General features: G+C 37.1%; 1 protein-coding gene across 1 annotated transcript in view; it reads right to left on the bottom strand.

The window, feature by feature from the left end:
• LOC122060844 (kinesin-like protein KIN-7L, chloroplastic) overlaps window positions 1-18,174 on the bottom strand; it is a 24,571-nt gene that overhangs the window by 2,703 nt on the left and 3,694 nt on the right. The window contains exons 4-15 of the mRNA XM_042623937.1: window positions 17,361-17,450; window positions 15,373-15,425; window positions 13,553-13,618; window positions 13,404-13,457; window positions 11,633-11,692; window positions 10,045-10,123; window positions 9,098-9,165; window positions 5,851-5,913; window positions 5,556-5,660; window positions 2,400-2,504; window positions 1,824-1,931; window positions 1,598-1,744 (exon numbers count right to left, since the gene is read on the bottom strand). Coding sequence (XP_042479871.1) covers window positions 1,598-1,744; window positions 1,824-1,931; window positions 2,400-2,504; window positions 5,556-5,660; window positions 5,851-5,913; window positions 9,098-9,165; window positions 10,045-10,123; window positions 11,633-11,692; window positions 13,404-13,457; window positions 13,553-13,618; window positions 15,373-15,425; window positions 17,361-17,450 — 998 coding nt within the window. The remainder of the gene's footprint in view (window positions 1-1,597; window positions 1,745-1,823; window positions 1,932-2,399; window positions 2,505-5,555; window positions 5,661-5,850; window positions 5,914-9,097; window positions 9,166-10,044; window positions 10,124-11,632; window positions 11,693-13,403; window positions 13,458-13,552; window positions 13,619-15,372; window positions 15,426-17,360; window positions 17,451-18,174) is intronic.

Raw genomic sequence — 18,174 nt, 5'->3', positions numbered from 1 at the left:
AAGAAAGATGATAACTAAATAAGGTTACGCTATAATTCAGAGAAATAACAAATAGGGGAAATAGCCAAAATATGGCCCTGTCAAGAGAAGGCTCTCTTGATGGTTAGTGGTGCTACGTTCCACAACCATGTGGCAATTCTGACTGTTGCATAAGATGGCATGGTGTGGGTTAGCCATGTGTTAAATTTCAAAGCCGAAGTCAATGATATTACCCCACCCTTGGCCTCACCCCTAAATATTGGCATGGGCACTCTCCATAGTCCATGTCTGGTGTGCACCTTCTTGGTAGTCCTGAAATTTTAAAGCTTTATTTTGCTAGTTGGCCAGCTCCAATTGCACTAAAACTTGATACGTGAGCTTTTTTTTTTTTTTTAATGTCGAAAGCTGTTCCATACTTTGAACTGAAAGTTAGTGGCATTGTTTGCAGCCCATCAGCCCAATACCCATCATGTGTAGAATCCTCCCTCTCATAAAGTGATTAAATGGATATTGATGGCAGCTCCATTGGCAGTCCAGGGCCACCTGGAGTAAGGGGCATTTGGAGACCATGAGGGGTCAGTACTACTGGATTTTTCCGGTTCTATTGGTTACTGTGATTCAGTCACAGGAGTTGAAAGCAGTCGTACAGGGTACTGAGACTGCCCCTTCTACTTGGATGGGAACAATTTAATCTTAGAAGGAGATTTTAAAATGATGATTTAATGGCTTCAAGTAGAGATAAGACACAGGAGGTCCTGGAGATATACACACTTCATTTGGAAGGCCATAGTATTATGTGCCAACCAAGATTTATCTTTTGTAATTGAAAGATGCAGTCATCCAAGTCAATAGCTGATGCGTTGGCTAAGTGAGAGGTTACAGTAGGGAATTTCTGAAGTTGGGATCTTAACCAATTCTTAGTTCCTATTGAGGGTTTATTGTTTTACCAGCCTAGTTTCCTACTTCTTTTATTAATAAACTTTATTATTCATCCCCAACCCCCCCCCCCCCAAGAAAAATAAATAAATAAATAAAAGCATCTTCCACAAGATTCATAATTGACTTGAATATTCACCGGTTCAGGAATTTATCATTCTTTTCATACTAAACCTTTTGATTCATAGTTTTCAGTTTGTTATGTCTTCTACATAAATAACTGCTCTTTTAATGGGTCAATTGAGATGTCCAGATCTGGTGAGGAAAATTGCTACAATAGACTAGATGCTACAATACTAATCTAGAAGCAGAAATGGAAAAAAGGCACTCAGTCAATTTGCATGCTGACTTGTAACCATAGTTATCAAGGCGAAAATGTGACAGAGCGATGGAGGATAGTTTTAAAAAAAAAAAAAAAAGGTGACACCAACTAGGTGCCAAGGCATTGCCTAGGCGACCAAGCACCAGTCCAGGCTGAACCACCTTATCGCCTAGGTGCCGTCTTGATAACTATGCTTGTAACATTAACTAGACTGAAAGTTATGACAGGATGAATCGTTCAACCATATTTTCTTGCTATACCTATGATCACATACTGGTGAGATTTATGAATTTGCATATGAGTTGAGTCAACTACATTGAAATATGCACTTTTTACATAGCCACCTCACAATTGGCATACCTTTTGTTTTAAGAGAACAATATCATCTTCTGCCACGTCTTTTGGCCGCGGAACAGTACCAATGCCCCTTTTCAGTTGTTCTAACTCTTCCTTCAAATTCCGAATCTCACTTTGATATTTCTTGATAAGTGACTTTTCATCAATTATCTACAGTTGAAAAAGATTATCTCAGTTAAATATCATGAACAGATACTGCACAAACAAAAGAAAGTTGGACGGACTATACCTTGTTTTGTGATGCTTGAATTTCAATATGTTTTGCACGATGGGCAAACTTCATTGTGTTGTGAGTTTCCTCTGAATTACTTGATGCGGGAGTAACAGTACAAATAAGCTGTTATTTGAAAGAGTGAAATAGATAAATAAATACCAGAGAATAATCTCCTCAAGAGCCATGATTAAAATAAATAGAATCATAGATAGTCTTTGTGGATCGAATCTGCGTCATTAAACTACCTTTCGTCACTCAATTATATAAATGATGGCAATGGGGTGGGTTAAACGGGGGGTGCCCAACCCTTCTTGGTCAGGTATATGACCGAAATTGGGTTAGCTTAAAGGTAAGGTCTGTTTTCAAAAAACTTAGGACCCGGACTGCCTGACTCAACCCATGAGGCCTGCTCCAGCTGCCTTGTAAGATTGGTAACCCAAGCACATTTCACAAGGTGGGGCAGATCCAGGTTGAGAAATATTTTAAATGGGTTGGGAATGGAGCAGATTCAGTATCATGACCTACATCCCTTATTGCCATACTTAATTATATAAGAGCTTGTAACAAAATGATAGTATCAGGAAGGCTTACAGATACACGCCCACGTCCACTTAAAGAGGACTGAAGGAGTCTGGTCAGTTTAGAGTCTCTATAAGGTATGTGAGTGGCCCTCCCATCCGTTAATTTTGATATAACCTGCAATTCTACATGCAAGATCTTAGAAAATTCTTCAATATTTATATGTAGAACCATAAGATGTAATAAATTAAGTAAACAGAAACAAGCTGACACAATATTGCATGTTCACAATTGTAAGAATTGATACCATAGAGGGAACACCAACAAGACATTCAGATGTTGAAAAGATGGGACCAAGTCCAAGCAAGGATTTAGCGCAATAGAGGCAAAAAATTAAGCAAATTAAGGTAGTAAGGAAAAAAAAAAAAAAATTACTTGTGGAATGGTAAATGAATCAGGTCTAGATGGAGTGAAAACATAAACCAAAACTTAAATTTCGTTTGCCATGTGTACTGATCCAAAATGAGGCACAAAGTGAAATTGCGTTTTCATTGATGGTAATTTCAATTCAATAAGTCGAAAACAGTTTGGGATTTACAAAAATTAGTGACCATTCTTTAGTTGGTGGACAATGCCGGTAGTTTGGGCAACAGAGGCAACGTATCGTGCTGGGTGTGCTTGAATCATGTCTAAATTGGAGCTATGCTGAATTTGCCTCGATCCAAACATGACCTGTTCACTAAACATGTCAATGCACCCAAAAACCAATAAGCATGTCTTTTTTTACTCAACCTACCACACTGATAATCACGTCAAGTGGTCACATCAGGTTGTGTAGTTCTGCCTATGGAAGAAAAAAAACTTCCTGGTGCAGGCCCAAAAGAAAAAACCCCAACTCGTTAGGGATATGCCGGCTAACTGCTCTTGCATTCCTGATTTTTAGGAAATGAATCTCCAGACCTTCTGAAACAGATGGGACCTCCCACTCCCCCAGACTGGGACTCACTCGGATAGCGAACAGGACGGCCTGGAATGGGAATTCTACTTCAATGGGGTTTGTTATCTAGAAGAAGCGAAGAGGCCAGTCCAGTGTGAGATTCATTTTGATGAGATTGATAGATTGTCCCTAATTAGTCATGTAGTTTACAAAGAATCAGAGATAGAAGAAAGTATAGGGAAAATCATATCATAAAAGTACTCGGTTGGGGTAACTATTTGAAGTAAATTTAAAGAAATATATGTACTCCCAGATTCATGTCAAATGACCACTTTCAGTTTGATGGAGTTAAAAAATCTCTACAAATAATGATAAGAACTTAAACTCTGAATATCATAAATAGATGGAGACAAACTACTGGGCCACACCTGAATAATGTTCACATGTAATGCATATTGCACTTATTTATAGTTTTCACAGTCAAGAAGCTTGAAAATCAAACATATAACAGAAATTACAAAACCTCAACCATATAATAATTTGTTTATCAATCATGTCACATCACATTGATTCAGGTTGGGGGATTAAAATCCAAAGAGGCTTAAGAGCCCCATCCAGTCATGAGGAAGCTCTTGGCTGGCCTTTAAGGACCCCTTTACGTATGGATTGATCCTAGACTGAATAGGAATAGGAATCTCCCCCACCCCTTTTCTTCAAAGCCAAACTATGCCATTAGATACAGAAAATCTACAAAGAAGGTCTCCAGTCAGACCTAATGTCAAATGTAGACATGCTGTATAGCCCCATTGGTCTTGCAATAAAATGCAAATTTTTTCCACTTTTTCCAATCAAGCAGAACTGCTTGCTCAGATGTCTGGATTCCAAGTCTGGAGGATTGATTTCCTCTTCTCTAGTTGGAGTCCTTGTGGTCAACTTCCCCCGTAAGCCACCGATTTACTAATAAACCATGGCAATAGGATAATATTAATATCAGTATTAAATTTCCAGACAATTTTCTAATCAAGTGCAGATTCCAGCATATAATGTTGATCAATTATCGGGTTTTGGTTCTGTTTACTACTCTTTTCTAATATCTGATAATATTTAAGTACACCCCTATTAGTTTGCATATTTCAACTCTAATTTTCTTGCATCAATCACTATTAAATCTTCAATGGCAGCCAATCAATTTTCCTTTTAAAGGACTACTCAACCCATCGGAGAAAACAATATTTCTCCAACTACACAATCTACAGTTGAAGTTTCTTTAGTTTCTCTTTTGTTTTGGTTGCTTTGTTTTAACTTACACTAGTTATCATACCATTAAAAACATCCCTTCACTTTTCTATTCTTTTTTTTATTGTTCAAAATTAAGGGTGTTATCCCTAGTGCAACTAGTAATGAAATCCCCTTTCCTATGCAGCACATTATGTCTATTCATGTTGTGTCGAATTTATCTTATCCCAAACCCAACAACTTCCCATAGTCTCTTTATGTTGGCTTCCCCGATCTTCTCAGAAATAGGTGTTGCTTTTGGGGGAGCATAGTACCATAATTAAACCAAATTTTTGTTTTTATTTTAATGTCATGAAGATTTTCATTTGAGTTTCTTTAAAACAATTTAGGATATAGATTTTTTCTGCAGTTTCTTTTAGGTGGTTACACACACAGATGACTAATGATTTACAATTATTTTTGTTGTCATTCATATAATGGTTCATTTTAAGATTGTCAGATTCCCTCTTATGAGGCATTTCTTGTTTTCTTCATCTATTGAACAAAAAGAGTTTTAAGTTACAGAAGATTGTTATTTAAATATTCAGTGGATTAATACCCACCTAGCTGATTGATAATGTGTATAAAGTATAAACTACATACAAGCATATCGTGTGTATTTCAAAATTTTTTTTGACTAGATGATGAAAATTAGTAGTCATGTGCTCTATATTGGATCTATACATTCTAACGATGATTCTTTCTCTTGTTTAATCCTGGATTCAAGAGAACATAAAAAGACTGGCTGACTTTCCTTTGGCATGGCATTTACTTAGTGTTGACCTAGAATGTAGTAGTTCCAACTTGAAGTTGTATGAACACCATGAAAAGTTAATGAACCAAATCCATAATCAGTATGTCATACAATATCCACATGCAGATTAAGACTTACAAAAAAAAATTCATAATTTACGAGAGGATTGGGAAAAAAAGTATAAGCAGCAATATACTTTGTGCAGGTTATCACATTCCAAATATGGAAATTACTAGTAAGATAACAATGATCAAGGCCTCACAGTTCCAAGGGTTAAAAGGCTTTTGTTGATGTATGATCCTTCTTTTCGCCGTATACCAGTAGTTTCAGCCCTAGCACTCTCAGAACCTGCCAGATCGATGAGGTTCTGCAGGTATAAGTAAATAAAGAAAAGACATAAGAAATCAATTGGACACATCTACATAATGCATATCAATATGAACAGGGTACATACACAACCATGATCATCAAATAACAGTAAAAGAAAACAGGAAGCAAGAGTACCAAACAAGCAAGCAACTACAGTAGGTTTCATGCCAGGATTCAGAGAGCTTTACCAGTTGTGACAAGTTAACTGCTTCCCCTTCGCTATTTTCACCACATGGGGTACTCTCTATTGTCTGTGAACAAAATAACTTAAAGAATTAGATTATGAATTAAAGGAAAGAGAAATGAAAATCTCAAAAATGGTAACATTTGTCAAGACAATGGTTTGCTTTGGATGGTGGTTTGAAGGTCAAACCTTACAACCACTAAGCCTGCTACTGCAGGATTATTCCTAATTGTCCCAAAGTGATATGGTGACAGAGCAAAATATCAAGAAAGTTCACCAAATGGACCAATCTGAATTCCTTGCTTGGATTTCTATTTTAGTTCAATCAACATGGATTGCAATTATGGACTGATTAAGCTTTATGAGTTTTAGCAATCAAAGATTCACAAATGGATCAACTTTGAAGGAAGATCAATCTGTCAAGACAATGCAAGTCAAAGGCAAATAAGGTCACAACAATCAAAATGAATGTATTGCTTATCAATTAGACATACTAAAGCAAGAGCAACATACAGTTGATTCAAAGTTGGAGGACATTAGTGAATGGCATAACGGCTGCAAAAGAATTGGGAATTCAGTCTCTCTGGATTGAATGTGATTCTGCAGCAGTGACAGTGGCGGTGTATGGTGGATCTATCCCTTTGTGTGTTCGACAAGACTGGAATTGTGTCAATGTATATCTTTCCTCCATCAAGTGGAAACTCTCGCATTGCTATAGAGAGCTAATCCGATTGCAGATTATCTCACAAAATTGGCTACAAAAAATGCATCTTCGTTGTAGAATCTGATTTTTCCCCCTTCACTCGGAATGAACTTTTGGTAGATGGGCAAGGTAGACCGACATATCGTATTTCAGTTTGACTGTCAGTGTTAAGTGAGAGGGTCCCCTGCTGATGGCAATGCTGAAGGGTGGGGGTTTTCCTTTTCTATTTTGTCACTATCTTTGAATTGGGTTTATTCCTTGTAATATCTTGTGTATTCTTGTTCTTGTTTTTCTCCTTTTTTTATTCTTAATACAAACCAACCTTTTAGAGAGAAAAAAAAAAAAAAATTCAAAGTTGGAGGAAGAAATTCCATCAAGTAGTTGTTATCTTCATTTCGCACAAATAAACAGACAGATGCATTGAGAGAGCCTTGCTGATTAAGTTGTTCTCTCATGCTTCAACATTTGATGTCAAGTTTTTCCTTTTCTTTTCCTTACTTCTTTTTTCCCTCCAACCCAATGGAACTTGATGCAAGAGAACCTTTAATGAGATGTTAATTTAGCGTTTGTGATAATTACAAATTTTACCTTTTTTCAGTAATCTAGATTTACTACTTACTTATTGATGCAGCTTGGCGATGGATTTAGGGAACTATCATTTAACTTGATTTTTATTTACCTTCCTTTATTGGTTAGAAATTAGATTAACAGTCTTTTATTTAGATTTGATTTTTATTTTAGTTGCTATCTAGGTTTAGTTTCCATTTTTTATTAGCTTCCAAAATTATGCCATTATTTTTCTTTAAATAGCTTTGTAAAGAACTCAGTTTTTAGATTTGAATGAATTTGAGAATTTATGTTTTGGTTGGAAACGATGGCTGCCATGGGTGGTTTCCCTTTCTCTCTCTTCTGAACTGTTTTCTTCTTCCCCTTCCCCTGACTGTCTTTTCTTTTCCCTCTGTTCTTCTTCTCCTACTGTTCTTTTTCTTCTTCCATTCTTCTTCTAGCTGGTTCTCTTTCCCAGCCCCTGTTCTGGGCGACAGTTGCTGCCCTACTGAGGTGTTTCGAGCTCCTTAATTTGTGAGTTGTTTGGGCTAAGGATTTGATCGCAGGAAGCCCTCCCCTAGGAGACACAAATCATCAGATTTCAGCTGCCGAAAAGTCCCTTTACGATCTGTTATCATACCTGCAACTGAGACTGACTCTGTTCTACCGCCAGGTTCTACTTCTGGTCATTCCCGCAGCCTCCCAGCTTGAAAATCCAGGTGCTTATCTTGTGGGATCAATAGAGCCTTTTCCTGAGAAGCTTCGCCTGAAATCTCAGGCCAAGCCGAGACCTGTCGGCTGAGCTCCATCGATCTGAAGCCTCTCCTTACCGTTGAGTTTTTACTCCCTAATGTAACCTAAAGGTAGAAGATGAATTCTCTTTTATTCTTAAGTAACCTAGTTTGTTCTATTTACAATTAACCCCCTCTTTTTTAAAACTTTGTTATAATATTTCCTCATTTCTTTACTAATACCAGAATACCCCTCCTCTTTTAATTTCTATCTCAGTTTGACCCTATTATCTATTTTCCTCTCTTTTAAGTGGTAGAGTTGAGCCTGAATTGACAAGAATGCCTGTACTTCTTTAAAAACTGTTTTAGTTGTTAATTGTGGGCCCCAAGCAATCCGATTACCCCGGATTCGCATCACTTATAGTAAGTCCAGACTCCAGAATTAATACCTGTTGAAAGAATGATTTTTAATAATTTTAGGCAATAAAGCAATGGAAGATAGTAAAAAATCAAGGCAACACCAACAAGGCACCAGTCTAGGCTGAGCCGCCTTGTCGCCTAGGCGACGCCTTGATAACTATGTTTTTAAATAAAATCTCATTTCTAGTCCTATTGGAAGCTTAATTTTTAATTGGGAATTTTCGAGTCCTAGTGGCACCAAGCAAGTTGGTTTCATTTCTTTACCCAAGTTGAATAGTCGTCCTCTAATATTAGTATTTGATGATGAAATTTTACAACTGTTAATGTTGGGCCCTCCCCTCCTCTTTCCCCTTGTTATTCTTTTCCTCTTGGTAATGAATTATTTATTCATCCCAAAAAAAAAAAAAATGTTGGGCCCATTACTATGGATTATTCCTTGCTACCCTACACCACAAGAGTAGACATGTTTCTGTTTCAAAACAAGACTTTTTATGTAGAGTACTATCGATATCACATTTCTATTTAGAGCCATTTGGATTGTCCAGGCCTGTGCCCAGACTTCAGACTGTTTGAAATGGTAAACACCAGGCCAGAATAATCTGGCCTCCAGTCTGATTTCAAAAGCAATGGGCAGCACCACATCAACCAAGTTCGGATAGTTCAGAATTCAGATACAGTGTGATCATTCTCCACAGACAGACACTCGCACCAAGCAAAAGACAGTACCCCCATCTCAATTCTTCTAAACACAGACACAAGTTCTTCAAGGTAACTTGAAAACAGCAAAACACACGCACAAAATACACAATTAAGATAATTTCTGGGTAAGATTTTGGATAAATTTAGCTTACCAGAGTAAATATCGTATGGCTTCTGCTGCTGAGTAAGTTGAAGTTTGTAGATCCTACATGCCTGTGTTCTATCATCAACAACAGAAGTTTTATCATTAAGCATAAGCAAGTGCTTTAGCAATAGATGTGGGATATCAAAATGCATGAAACCTATAAATGATTGATACAAGAATGAAGCTTTGATAGTGTACAAATTTTTCCAATTTTAAATCAATATATAACATGCACAACATTGTACTAAGAATCACAACCAGACTAGAAAACATATCGTAACATTTTGTTGTATAGATTCTGATAAGGAATATAGGACCACCCATATTCCATAAGATCATCCATTATAATGCCCCTTGGTGTAGTCCATCACATTGAAGAGTGATGGCTAGTAACATGGCAACACGTTAGCCACATTACAAGTATTAATTTCAACGGACCGACTATGCTCCGCAAAATCTGCATCCAGGCCCTCTTAAATTCTGGTCATAGTTGTCATGGCATCTAAGAGACCCAAGGCATTGGAGGGGGCCTAGACGCAAGGTGACCAAGGATCCCACCTAGGCGATACCATAGTAGTTAAAGCGCCTGGATGCCTAGGCGACGCCTTGACAACTATGATTTTCTGGTTCTGTATCCTAGGGGATTCATGCTCTGGCATACTAGCGATGGCTCCAGACTAATCTAGAGAAAAATTTAGGGAATTTAACTGTGAACATTACCAGGGAAAATAGATCAAAGCGGAGGAAAAACTGAAGCTCGATTAGAATAAAGCAGAGAAGGTGATAGGTTAATAAGGCTCCTTTGTGAAGTAAAAGCCTACTAGAATAATGACACAAGTTACCTCTCAGTAAGTTTCATACATGAAATATTTCTAACAAGCCTCTATACAATGCATGTCAAATACATGTTCACAAGAAAGAGGATAGAAGTAGCAAAAGGAATATGAAGTCTACCTTCTCCAGCTGCTATAAGTGACAGAGCATGAGCAGGGGATAATACAACTTCTTCCTTTATCCCATCAACAAAGGTACCCTACAACCGAGTCATGCAAAAAGTTAGAATTTCTATAAAATCAAGGCAATTAAATCACCAACTTACTTCCAGCTCATATTTGTAGCTAAATTGAACATGCATGTTGAGAATATTTATGCTCTGATAAATTTGAGCACCTTACTTTGAAGTGAATCTTTTATTTGCATGAAAATTTCTTCCTTACTTATTGTACATGTTTATTCTGTTTGTATGAATAGTCCTAACACTACATGTTTCTTAAATATAGTACGCATTGCATCATGTATGTGGTTTTAAATCATATGCAGTAACCAATTCCATCTAAACCTAGAAGTCACTCAACTACAGATAACAATGAGGTTCTCACTCCGGGCTCATAAACTTAATGTCTCCAGGTTCAGATGATGTCACCTGAGTCACAAGGGTGCATGACTGCAAGCAATTTAATAGATATGTGCATGTGCACACACTGAAATTACATCACTTAGTGTGTGACAAAGGTGACATGAGGGCGGACCTCGGCGCAATGGTAAGGTTGCTCCATTGCAACCTAGTGGTCGTGGGTTTGAGTTAGGAAACAGCCTCTCCACGAAGTAGGGGTAAGGCTGCATTCATTGACCCTCCCCAGAACCTGTAGTGGTAGGAGCCTCACTGGCTATGCCCTTTCTTAATGTGACAAAGGTGACAAGGCTTTCCCTGCATGAAATGTATTGCCCCTTGTATTGCCCCTAGGCCCGAGGTTAGCGTTCATGTGAGTCTTCTTTGTCGGGTCATGCCAGTGGGACCTCTTGATTTTGCAGAATGTGTTTTTGGCTCAACTCTTTTCATTGAAATTTTCTCAAGGGGTTTGTATTGTCTCTACGTCTACACACCCAATCCCCGGCCAACTCTAGCTGTAATTCATGTTCACAATTTATGTAATTTTTGGAGGAAATCACCAAGGGTTGAAAAGAGAAGAACAAAAGTGCTATTGACTATTAGTCATGAACATAATTTATTGTTGACTAATCACTAAACAAGTTCCAGGTTCTAACATTCCAAAAATTTGCACAGGAAACCATGAAAAAAGCTATTATATGACCCATTCTTCTTCTCCATTGCATGACGAGAAAGCAGAAACTCTACATAATGCAACATAAATCAATCATAGAGAGAAATTCAACTATCTTTCTTTCGTTAAAACTCTACATAATGTAAGTCAAGTCCATCACAGAGAAAAGAAGAACAATCTTTCTTTTGTTAGCAGCAACAAAAGATAATTTATTAAACAGTGAGAAAAAAACTTAGAAAGGATCAAAGGGAAAGGTCCCAGAAGGAAGAGAATATAACAAAAACAGTAACCCCATATCTCACTACCAGCTACCCGACCATAAGAACGCAGAAACCAAACAGCCACATTATTAAATAAGTAGAAAAAATGAGAAAAAATAAGAAAGAAATGAGATCCAGAATGAATAGACTACATTTCTAACAGGAAAAACAGTACATAAGAAGCAAGAACAGGCAGACATCAAAATGAAAGACAGGCACCTGAAGGTCTTCTCGAATTCTTAAATTCTGGCCTGCTGGATTCAGCAAGTCATTAACAACCTGAAACGGAAGGGAACAAAAAAGAAATTTAATTTAAACAAATATTAATTATGTAAAGAAAATCTAACAAGAAGAAAATTTCATTCTAAGATAACAACTAAAATCGCCATGCAAGTCATTATAAAATGACATTACCCAATCTATCTACAAAATACTTTTAAAATGCAAATGACATGACTGATATAAAGCAAGTCAACATTACACGGAATTATTTCCAGAGTTAAGAAAACCAAACTATGAAAATAAAGATAAATTGCATGAGTTGTACAGTATAGAGAGAGAAACTTGTGTCAGACTCTTCAACCCCCTTCTCATAAATTCCATTTTTGCTATTTTTTAAAGCCAGGGAATTTCTCAGTAAATCTTTTTTTTAATCAGATAATTGTGGTAAATTAAAAAAGAAGAAAAATATTATCCACCACAAATATAAAGCAAATTATCAAAACTAATGAGAGTACTAAATTGAAAATTTGATTGCATCCCTTCTCTCCCTCCGCCACCCACCCCCCCCCCCCCCCAACACACAAACAAAAAGTAAAAACAAAAACAGGCAACTTATAAGAATTCAACAAGGTATGTTATGCAAACAAAAATATTCACATTACATCTCAAAAGACACCTCAATGCAAACGTACAAAACATACACATTGGCCATCATAAGAGCAAACAAAAAGAACCAAAGCTAGATCTGTAAACCAATCACGAAACCCTGGGCATGAATATCAGATCATTTAATCTTCAAAGGATCATCTGCTCATCTCCTGCCAAATTTCTTAAGTTGCAGCATCGGCCATCGTTTCCACAAGATCAGTCCTTTCTTACAAAGTGAACACTCAGCGTATGAGAAATAAAATCATTCTATATCCATCCATGTAGTCCATGTATCATTAAGGAGAGGCAGAAGCACCACACCACCTTAATCAACTTACATGTATAATTGTATCCAATAACTGCTGGCTAACCAAAAATTTTCACTCTTCAGATGCTCCAACAAGCACTTTATCCATTAAAAGCAAGCACCGAAGGAAATAATCCCACCTTCATTGGAGCTTTAAAGCCCTACTTGCTTGTATATGCACAGCCTTCTCACCCTTGGGCAAGGAAATCATATAAGGTTTAACTGAGAACACGCCTAAAAATCAATCTGGTTCTCCTTCGCCTCCACCAAATTACAGCAAACTCATCCCAATTCGAGCTTCCATCATGGTGGATATGGATCTTCTTCGCAGCATTATGACCCTTTGAGAGGTCAACCTTCTCTCTATCACCACCAGCAACAACAGCCGTAGTACCAAACGCAGTGATGGCAAGAGTTGGGGGGGGGGGGGGGAGGGAGGGAGAGAGAGAGAGAGAGTGGGAAAAAAAGAGAAGTGCTTCTTATGCCATGTTACCAAACACGTTACTATGCTGCAGAAGTGCTCCCTGAGAACAGGGGGAACTTCTGGCTCGGAAATACACCAGTTGAACGGAAACATTCACACAGGTCTTTCTCCTCCCAAAATTGCATCTTAGACCCATTCTCCACTATAAATTTCATTCTCATCAAGAAGTCTCCCAAATTTAAACTGTAACAATGACAGTAAGACACCAGAAAACTACTACCCATTTTGAGTCACTGTTTATGTGATTACAAAAATAAAAGACCATATATACAAGAATATGGAAGCAGCACGACCAGGCAAGTTATATGAGAATATAGAAAGAAGCTCACCTCATTATAGATCTCCAAATATGACACACGAAGAAGAAATTCCCTGTTAGGAGTCTAGATATAGATAAAGGTCAGTAAGTAAACCCATCAACAGTTAGAATACACATACCAAATACCAATAGCATTGAGAAGTAAACTATTTTTAATACCTCTTGAATGATACTGAATGCATCCTTCACTGCCAATGGTATAATTCCAGGAGACCTTTGATCACCCTATCATTTTTGTGTCACCAGTTGTAACATATTAAAAGTAATTCAAAACTAACAACTTCATTAAATCTTTATGCACCAATATCCTACATCATAATCCTCAACATATTGTTCAATGATGTAAGAACAACAGCAACAACATCCAAAACCTTATCCCAACTTAATGGGGTCGATTACATGGGGATTCCAAGCAAGGACGAGCACAAGGATCCATGCAAAAAGATTGACGGGTTATGTGTTCAATGATGTAAGAACACATAGTGATAATCCAAATTAATGGTACCACTAAAAGTGTAAGTATAAACATACTAAATGTATTACTAATTATTTGGGTAAAGGTTTCCTACGCTGTCCACTTAGGAATCTCTACTTAAACAGCCCTAAAAATCTAATATGTGGCAAATCAGATGGGACCCAGTTTTTGTGTACAGGTACACCCATAGGCCCCTAGCTCACACCTATATGTATGTGCGTGTGTGTAATGTGTATAGGGCAAGCACTTTAAGCCACCAATGTAACCTACAACCTTTCACAAATAACTCTTTATTCCTTTTTTTGAGGAGAGAGAAAACGAATTAAAAAATTTCTGTGAGGAGGCATAGGCTACGCCAGTGTGGCTCAGATACACTTTTCCCATATATATATATTACTGTAGTCCTTTTTCTTATTGGCTCATACATCATTCCTTTGTGTACATATGGTACACTATTATTTTATAAGTAAATGATATATTGTACATTTACTTTTAATTTTTTTTATGTTATAAACACTTGATGCCTTTTCAAAGCTTTTTATTCGTTGTTGACTTGTGTACAATAACCAAGTTAAACGAGATGTATTGTATCATACTACTAAACATGAAACAAAAAGGTTTTACGAGCGAAGAAGAAGGGAAAAGGGAGGCAGACACTGCTCAAGTTCAAGGCTAAGAAGACTGACAATGTGTCTTATTCCTCCCTCTATGGCAGATGAGACGATGTGCAGCCTACCAGTTCCCTTCCTCCTCTTCAGTGGCAGCTTGCAGTGGTGACCCAGGTTGTATGTAACTATGTACGATTCACCTCCTCCCTCCTTCTACTGCTACTAAAGCCACTCTGTGGCGGTGTTTTGCAGGTTGAAGACAGTTTTGTATTGAGAATTGACCGCGTCGACCCAGTATCAGGTCTTATCAACCTGTCTCAGATTTTCTTGATACGGGTTGAGATGGGTCAACACGAAATTACTCTTTTTCCCCTCTCGCATAATGGGGATTTCGTATCAATGCTCCATATCCCAATATGCATAGGTCCGATACAGTCCGATATGTATCAAGGCTGAATATTTGGTCTAACTGTCTCTTTTTTAAAGAGCAGTAAGGTACGATGGTAAGATAATCTTAAACAAAGAGCCAAAACAATGTTGCTAACATAATATTGTTGCTGTAACATATTACGATGTTGTTCACTTCTCTTGTTCCCCGCTTGTTTACTTACTCTCTTTTTTTCTCCTCTAAATAATGTTTCTAACATAATATTGTTTCTGTAATGATGTTGCTAGATATAGTGGCAAATTAGTGCATAGATGCAATCTGTATTCTTGTTGCTGTAATGCTGTAAACATAATTCTATTATTGCTATGCTAGAAATAATGGGTACATTAAAAAAATAAAATAAAAAATAAATTACTAGGGTGCCTCATCGCCTTAGCAGTTAGGTGGCCCTCCAATGCCTTGGGTCGCGAGAGAGAGAGAGAGAGAGAGAGAGAGAGAGAGATATTACATGCATTGTATGGGTCTTCCCACTGCTAGTCACACCATATGCAAAAATGGTGCCTATACAGAAAGAAACAAGTAGAAATGAGTAAACCATTGAGAACAAATAAAAATATCAACATAATACAAGAAAATGGCTTTAAGAAGCAATGAGAGTTTTGATCTATCAACTTCAAAGTGACAAAGTAACTAAGACTGAAACAACAGAAGGAAATACTATTTAAGCTCAAAGTAGTAAGGATTCTTGGACAATTCTTGTTATGTGGTCTTCAATTCTTTTATTTCAATTAATTATGTTAAGTAATTAAGCAGTTAAGCTTTTGCTTTGCTTGAGATTCCATACTTAAGTTAAATGGTTCTCACTTCGGGTTTTGTAAGCCTTCTGGAGGGTTTAGCCAAGGAGTCCCCCTCTCACAATATCTTGTTTCTTGTGCTGAAGCTTCATCTAGAATGATAATACATGCTGAAATAAAATTTTAATTCATGGATTTGAAAATTTCAAGACTTGGTCTTTCAATCAACCATCTTCTTTTTGCAGGCAATTGCTTCTGGTTTGGAAGAGCAAACCCAAAGAGGCTAAATGTTTCCTTCGGTACTAGACTCATACTGTTCTCTACCAGGTCAAAAAATAAATTTTGATAACTTTCGGCTGCTTTAGGCATCATGTCAATTTTATTTCAAGCATTTTCAGGGATAGGAAAGTTATAAAAAGACAGGTATCTAGGTAGTTCAATCATCATTGATAAGTATGGAAATAATAGTTTTACAGACCTGGTTCTGAAGTTCTCTAAGAAATTTAGTGAATAGAAATCCAAGGTCTTCTCTCAAGCTAGCAGGACTGTCCTTGCTAGAGCAGTCTATTCTGCTGTACTCTTTACTTCATGTCTAATTTTCTACTGCCTAAAAAGATTAAATGAATTAGATCCTCTACAAAATAACTTCTGACAAGATTTGGTTGAATCAAGAGGCTACACACCATTAACTGGAATGAGGTGAGAAAAACAAAGAGAAGAGTAAGTTTAGGAATAAGAAATTTTCACCAAATGGATATAGCGCTATTGTGTGGGCAAGGAACCTAATTGTCACTGGGCACTATTTAAAAAAATTAATACTTACCATCGTCCTCCTTTTTACAGTCTTAGTCCAAAAAACCTGTTCCATTTTTCTGGAAAGGATTACTAACTTAAATGTAGGGAAGTGCACTTCTGGGAAGCTTGCCTTCTGTGCAACTATCAACCATATCTGGATGGAGTGGAATCTTTGTCATGACTACAATGCAACATTGAATACAATGAGTCTTAAGTTATTAAATAACCCCACAAATTATATTGCTTTGTCATAGTTCTGGTGAAGATGAATCAGGAATCACTTTATCTCTTCCCCCCAACTATTCCTTTTTATTCATTCAAGATTTGGATGAGCTAAAAAATTATCTGTTCAACAGTCCAGAACTTCAAGTTCTTCTCTGGAAAGAGTCACAGAAAACTCATATCATCACTTTCTCCTTGAACCTCAAAAATTAGTTAATGCTATCGTTGCTTTCAACTTCCACCATTCCATCCAACCCTTACCTCTCTTTCCATCTTGTAAGTAAGATTCACTCCCATGTTCTTCCACCATTCTGCCTTCCTTTATCCCTGGAACTAAGCAACTAAAGGTCTTGCAGCTAAAGACTCTTTAGATTTTTTGGCAGACAGCTTCAATAAATTTAAAATCACAAAATATATTTCCTATTCAATGTTATTTATGCAAAGACAATGGCTAAGTTACAAGAGAGAGATTTGAAGTGGTAGCAGATATCCCAACAAAAGAATTGCAATACAACACATGTATATCTTTCAGTTCCTCCCATCATTGTTAAGAGAGTCTACAATCTACATGGCTCAGTCAAAAATTTCTGAGATAATCCAAAGGCTTTCAAGGTAAATTTTACCAAATATATTCTTTAGAGAAGATTAAATGAAAACAAAGAACCATAAGATTCTAGTAACTTACCATTGATGCCTTCCATAGAACCACTGACAATATGTTGGGCAGCTACATCATAAACATGTCGAGTGGTAGTTGTAGGGCCAAATACTCGATCTAGCAGCATGAAATGCAGAAACAAGCCATTAAGACACAATACTAGTCCAACCCACCTAACGGGGACAAATCCAGGAATGAAAAGTAAACATAATACCAGTAACAAATGATATTACACAAAGACAAGGTAGTTAAGGAAATTAAAAAACACAATTGGTGGGTAGTGTGGCTGGTCCAGCAGGCTAGGAAGGAGGAAAATAGAAGGCACGAGGCATCTATAAAAAAAAAAAAATTAAGATTTCAATGCCGAATATTGTCCAACATAGTTGAATATAGTACAGGGAGTATGTTATGTCAATTTGAAATGGAGTTGTTCATAAGGTGTTTGCCAATAAGTACCAAAAGTGCACACAGCTGCAAGGTACAAAAACCAGCAAAAGGACATAGCTCAATGATGGAAAGTTAGGGCTTCAGGAATAAGTTAATTGAACCCCTCAAATAGATTCAAAATGAATGGGGAAGTTGGTCAAGTGAAAGTTTGACTGAGAAGAAACTTTTCTCCTGAAATTGGGTAGCAGAACCAGGTCTATGGTGGTTGGATCATATTCAGAGTAGGAATCCATATTGAAAAGAAAAAAAAAACTCTCGAAAAGATAAGAGAGATTGATGAATTATTTCATTCAACAAACAACATAGAACAATTTGGAATTGCATATATTCAAAGAAGGGGGTGCATTGGAGATAGATAGACTTTCTGCAGAATTAAGAGTGTACTTCTTCCCAC

The sequence above is a fragment of the Macadamia integrifolia genome, chromosome 14 (assembly GCF_013358625.1).
Source record: "Macadamia integrifolia cultivar HAES 741 chromosome 14, SCU_Mint_v3, whole genome shotgun sequence".
In the NCBI taxonomy this organism is placed as follows: Eukaryota; Viridiplantae; Streptophyta; class Magnoliopsida; order Proteales; family Proteaceae; genus Macadamia; species Macadamia integrifolia.
This window is presented reverse-complemented; position numbering and strand designations above follow the sequence as displayed.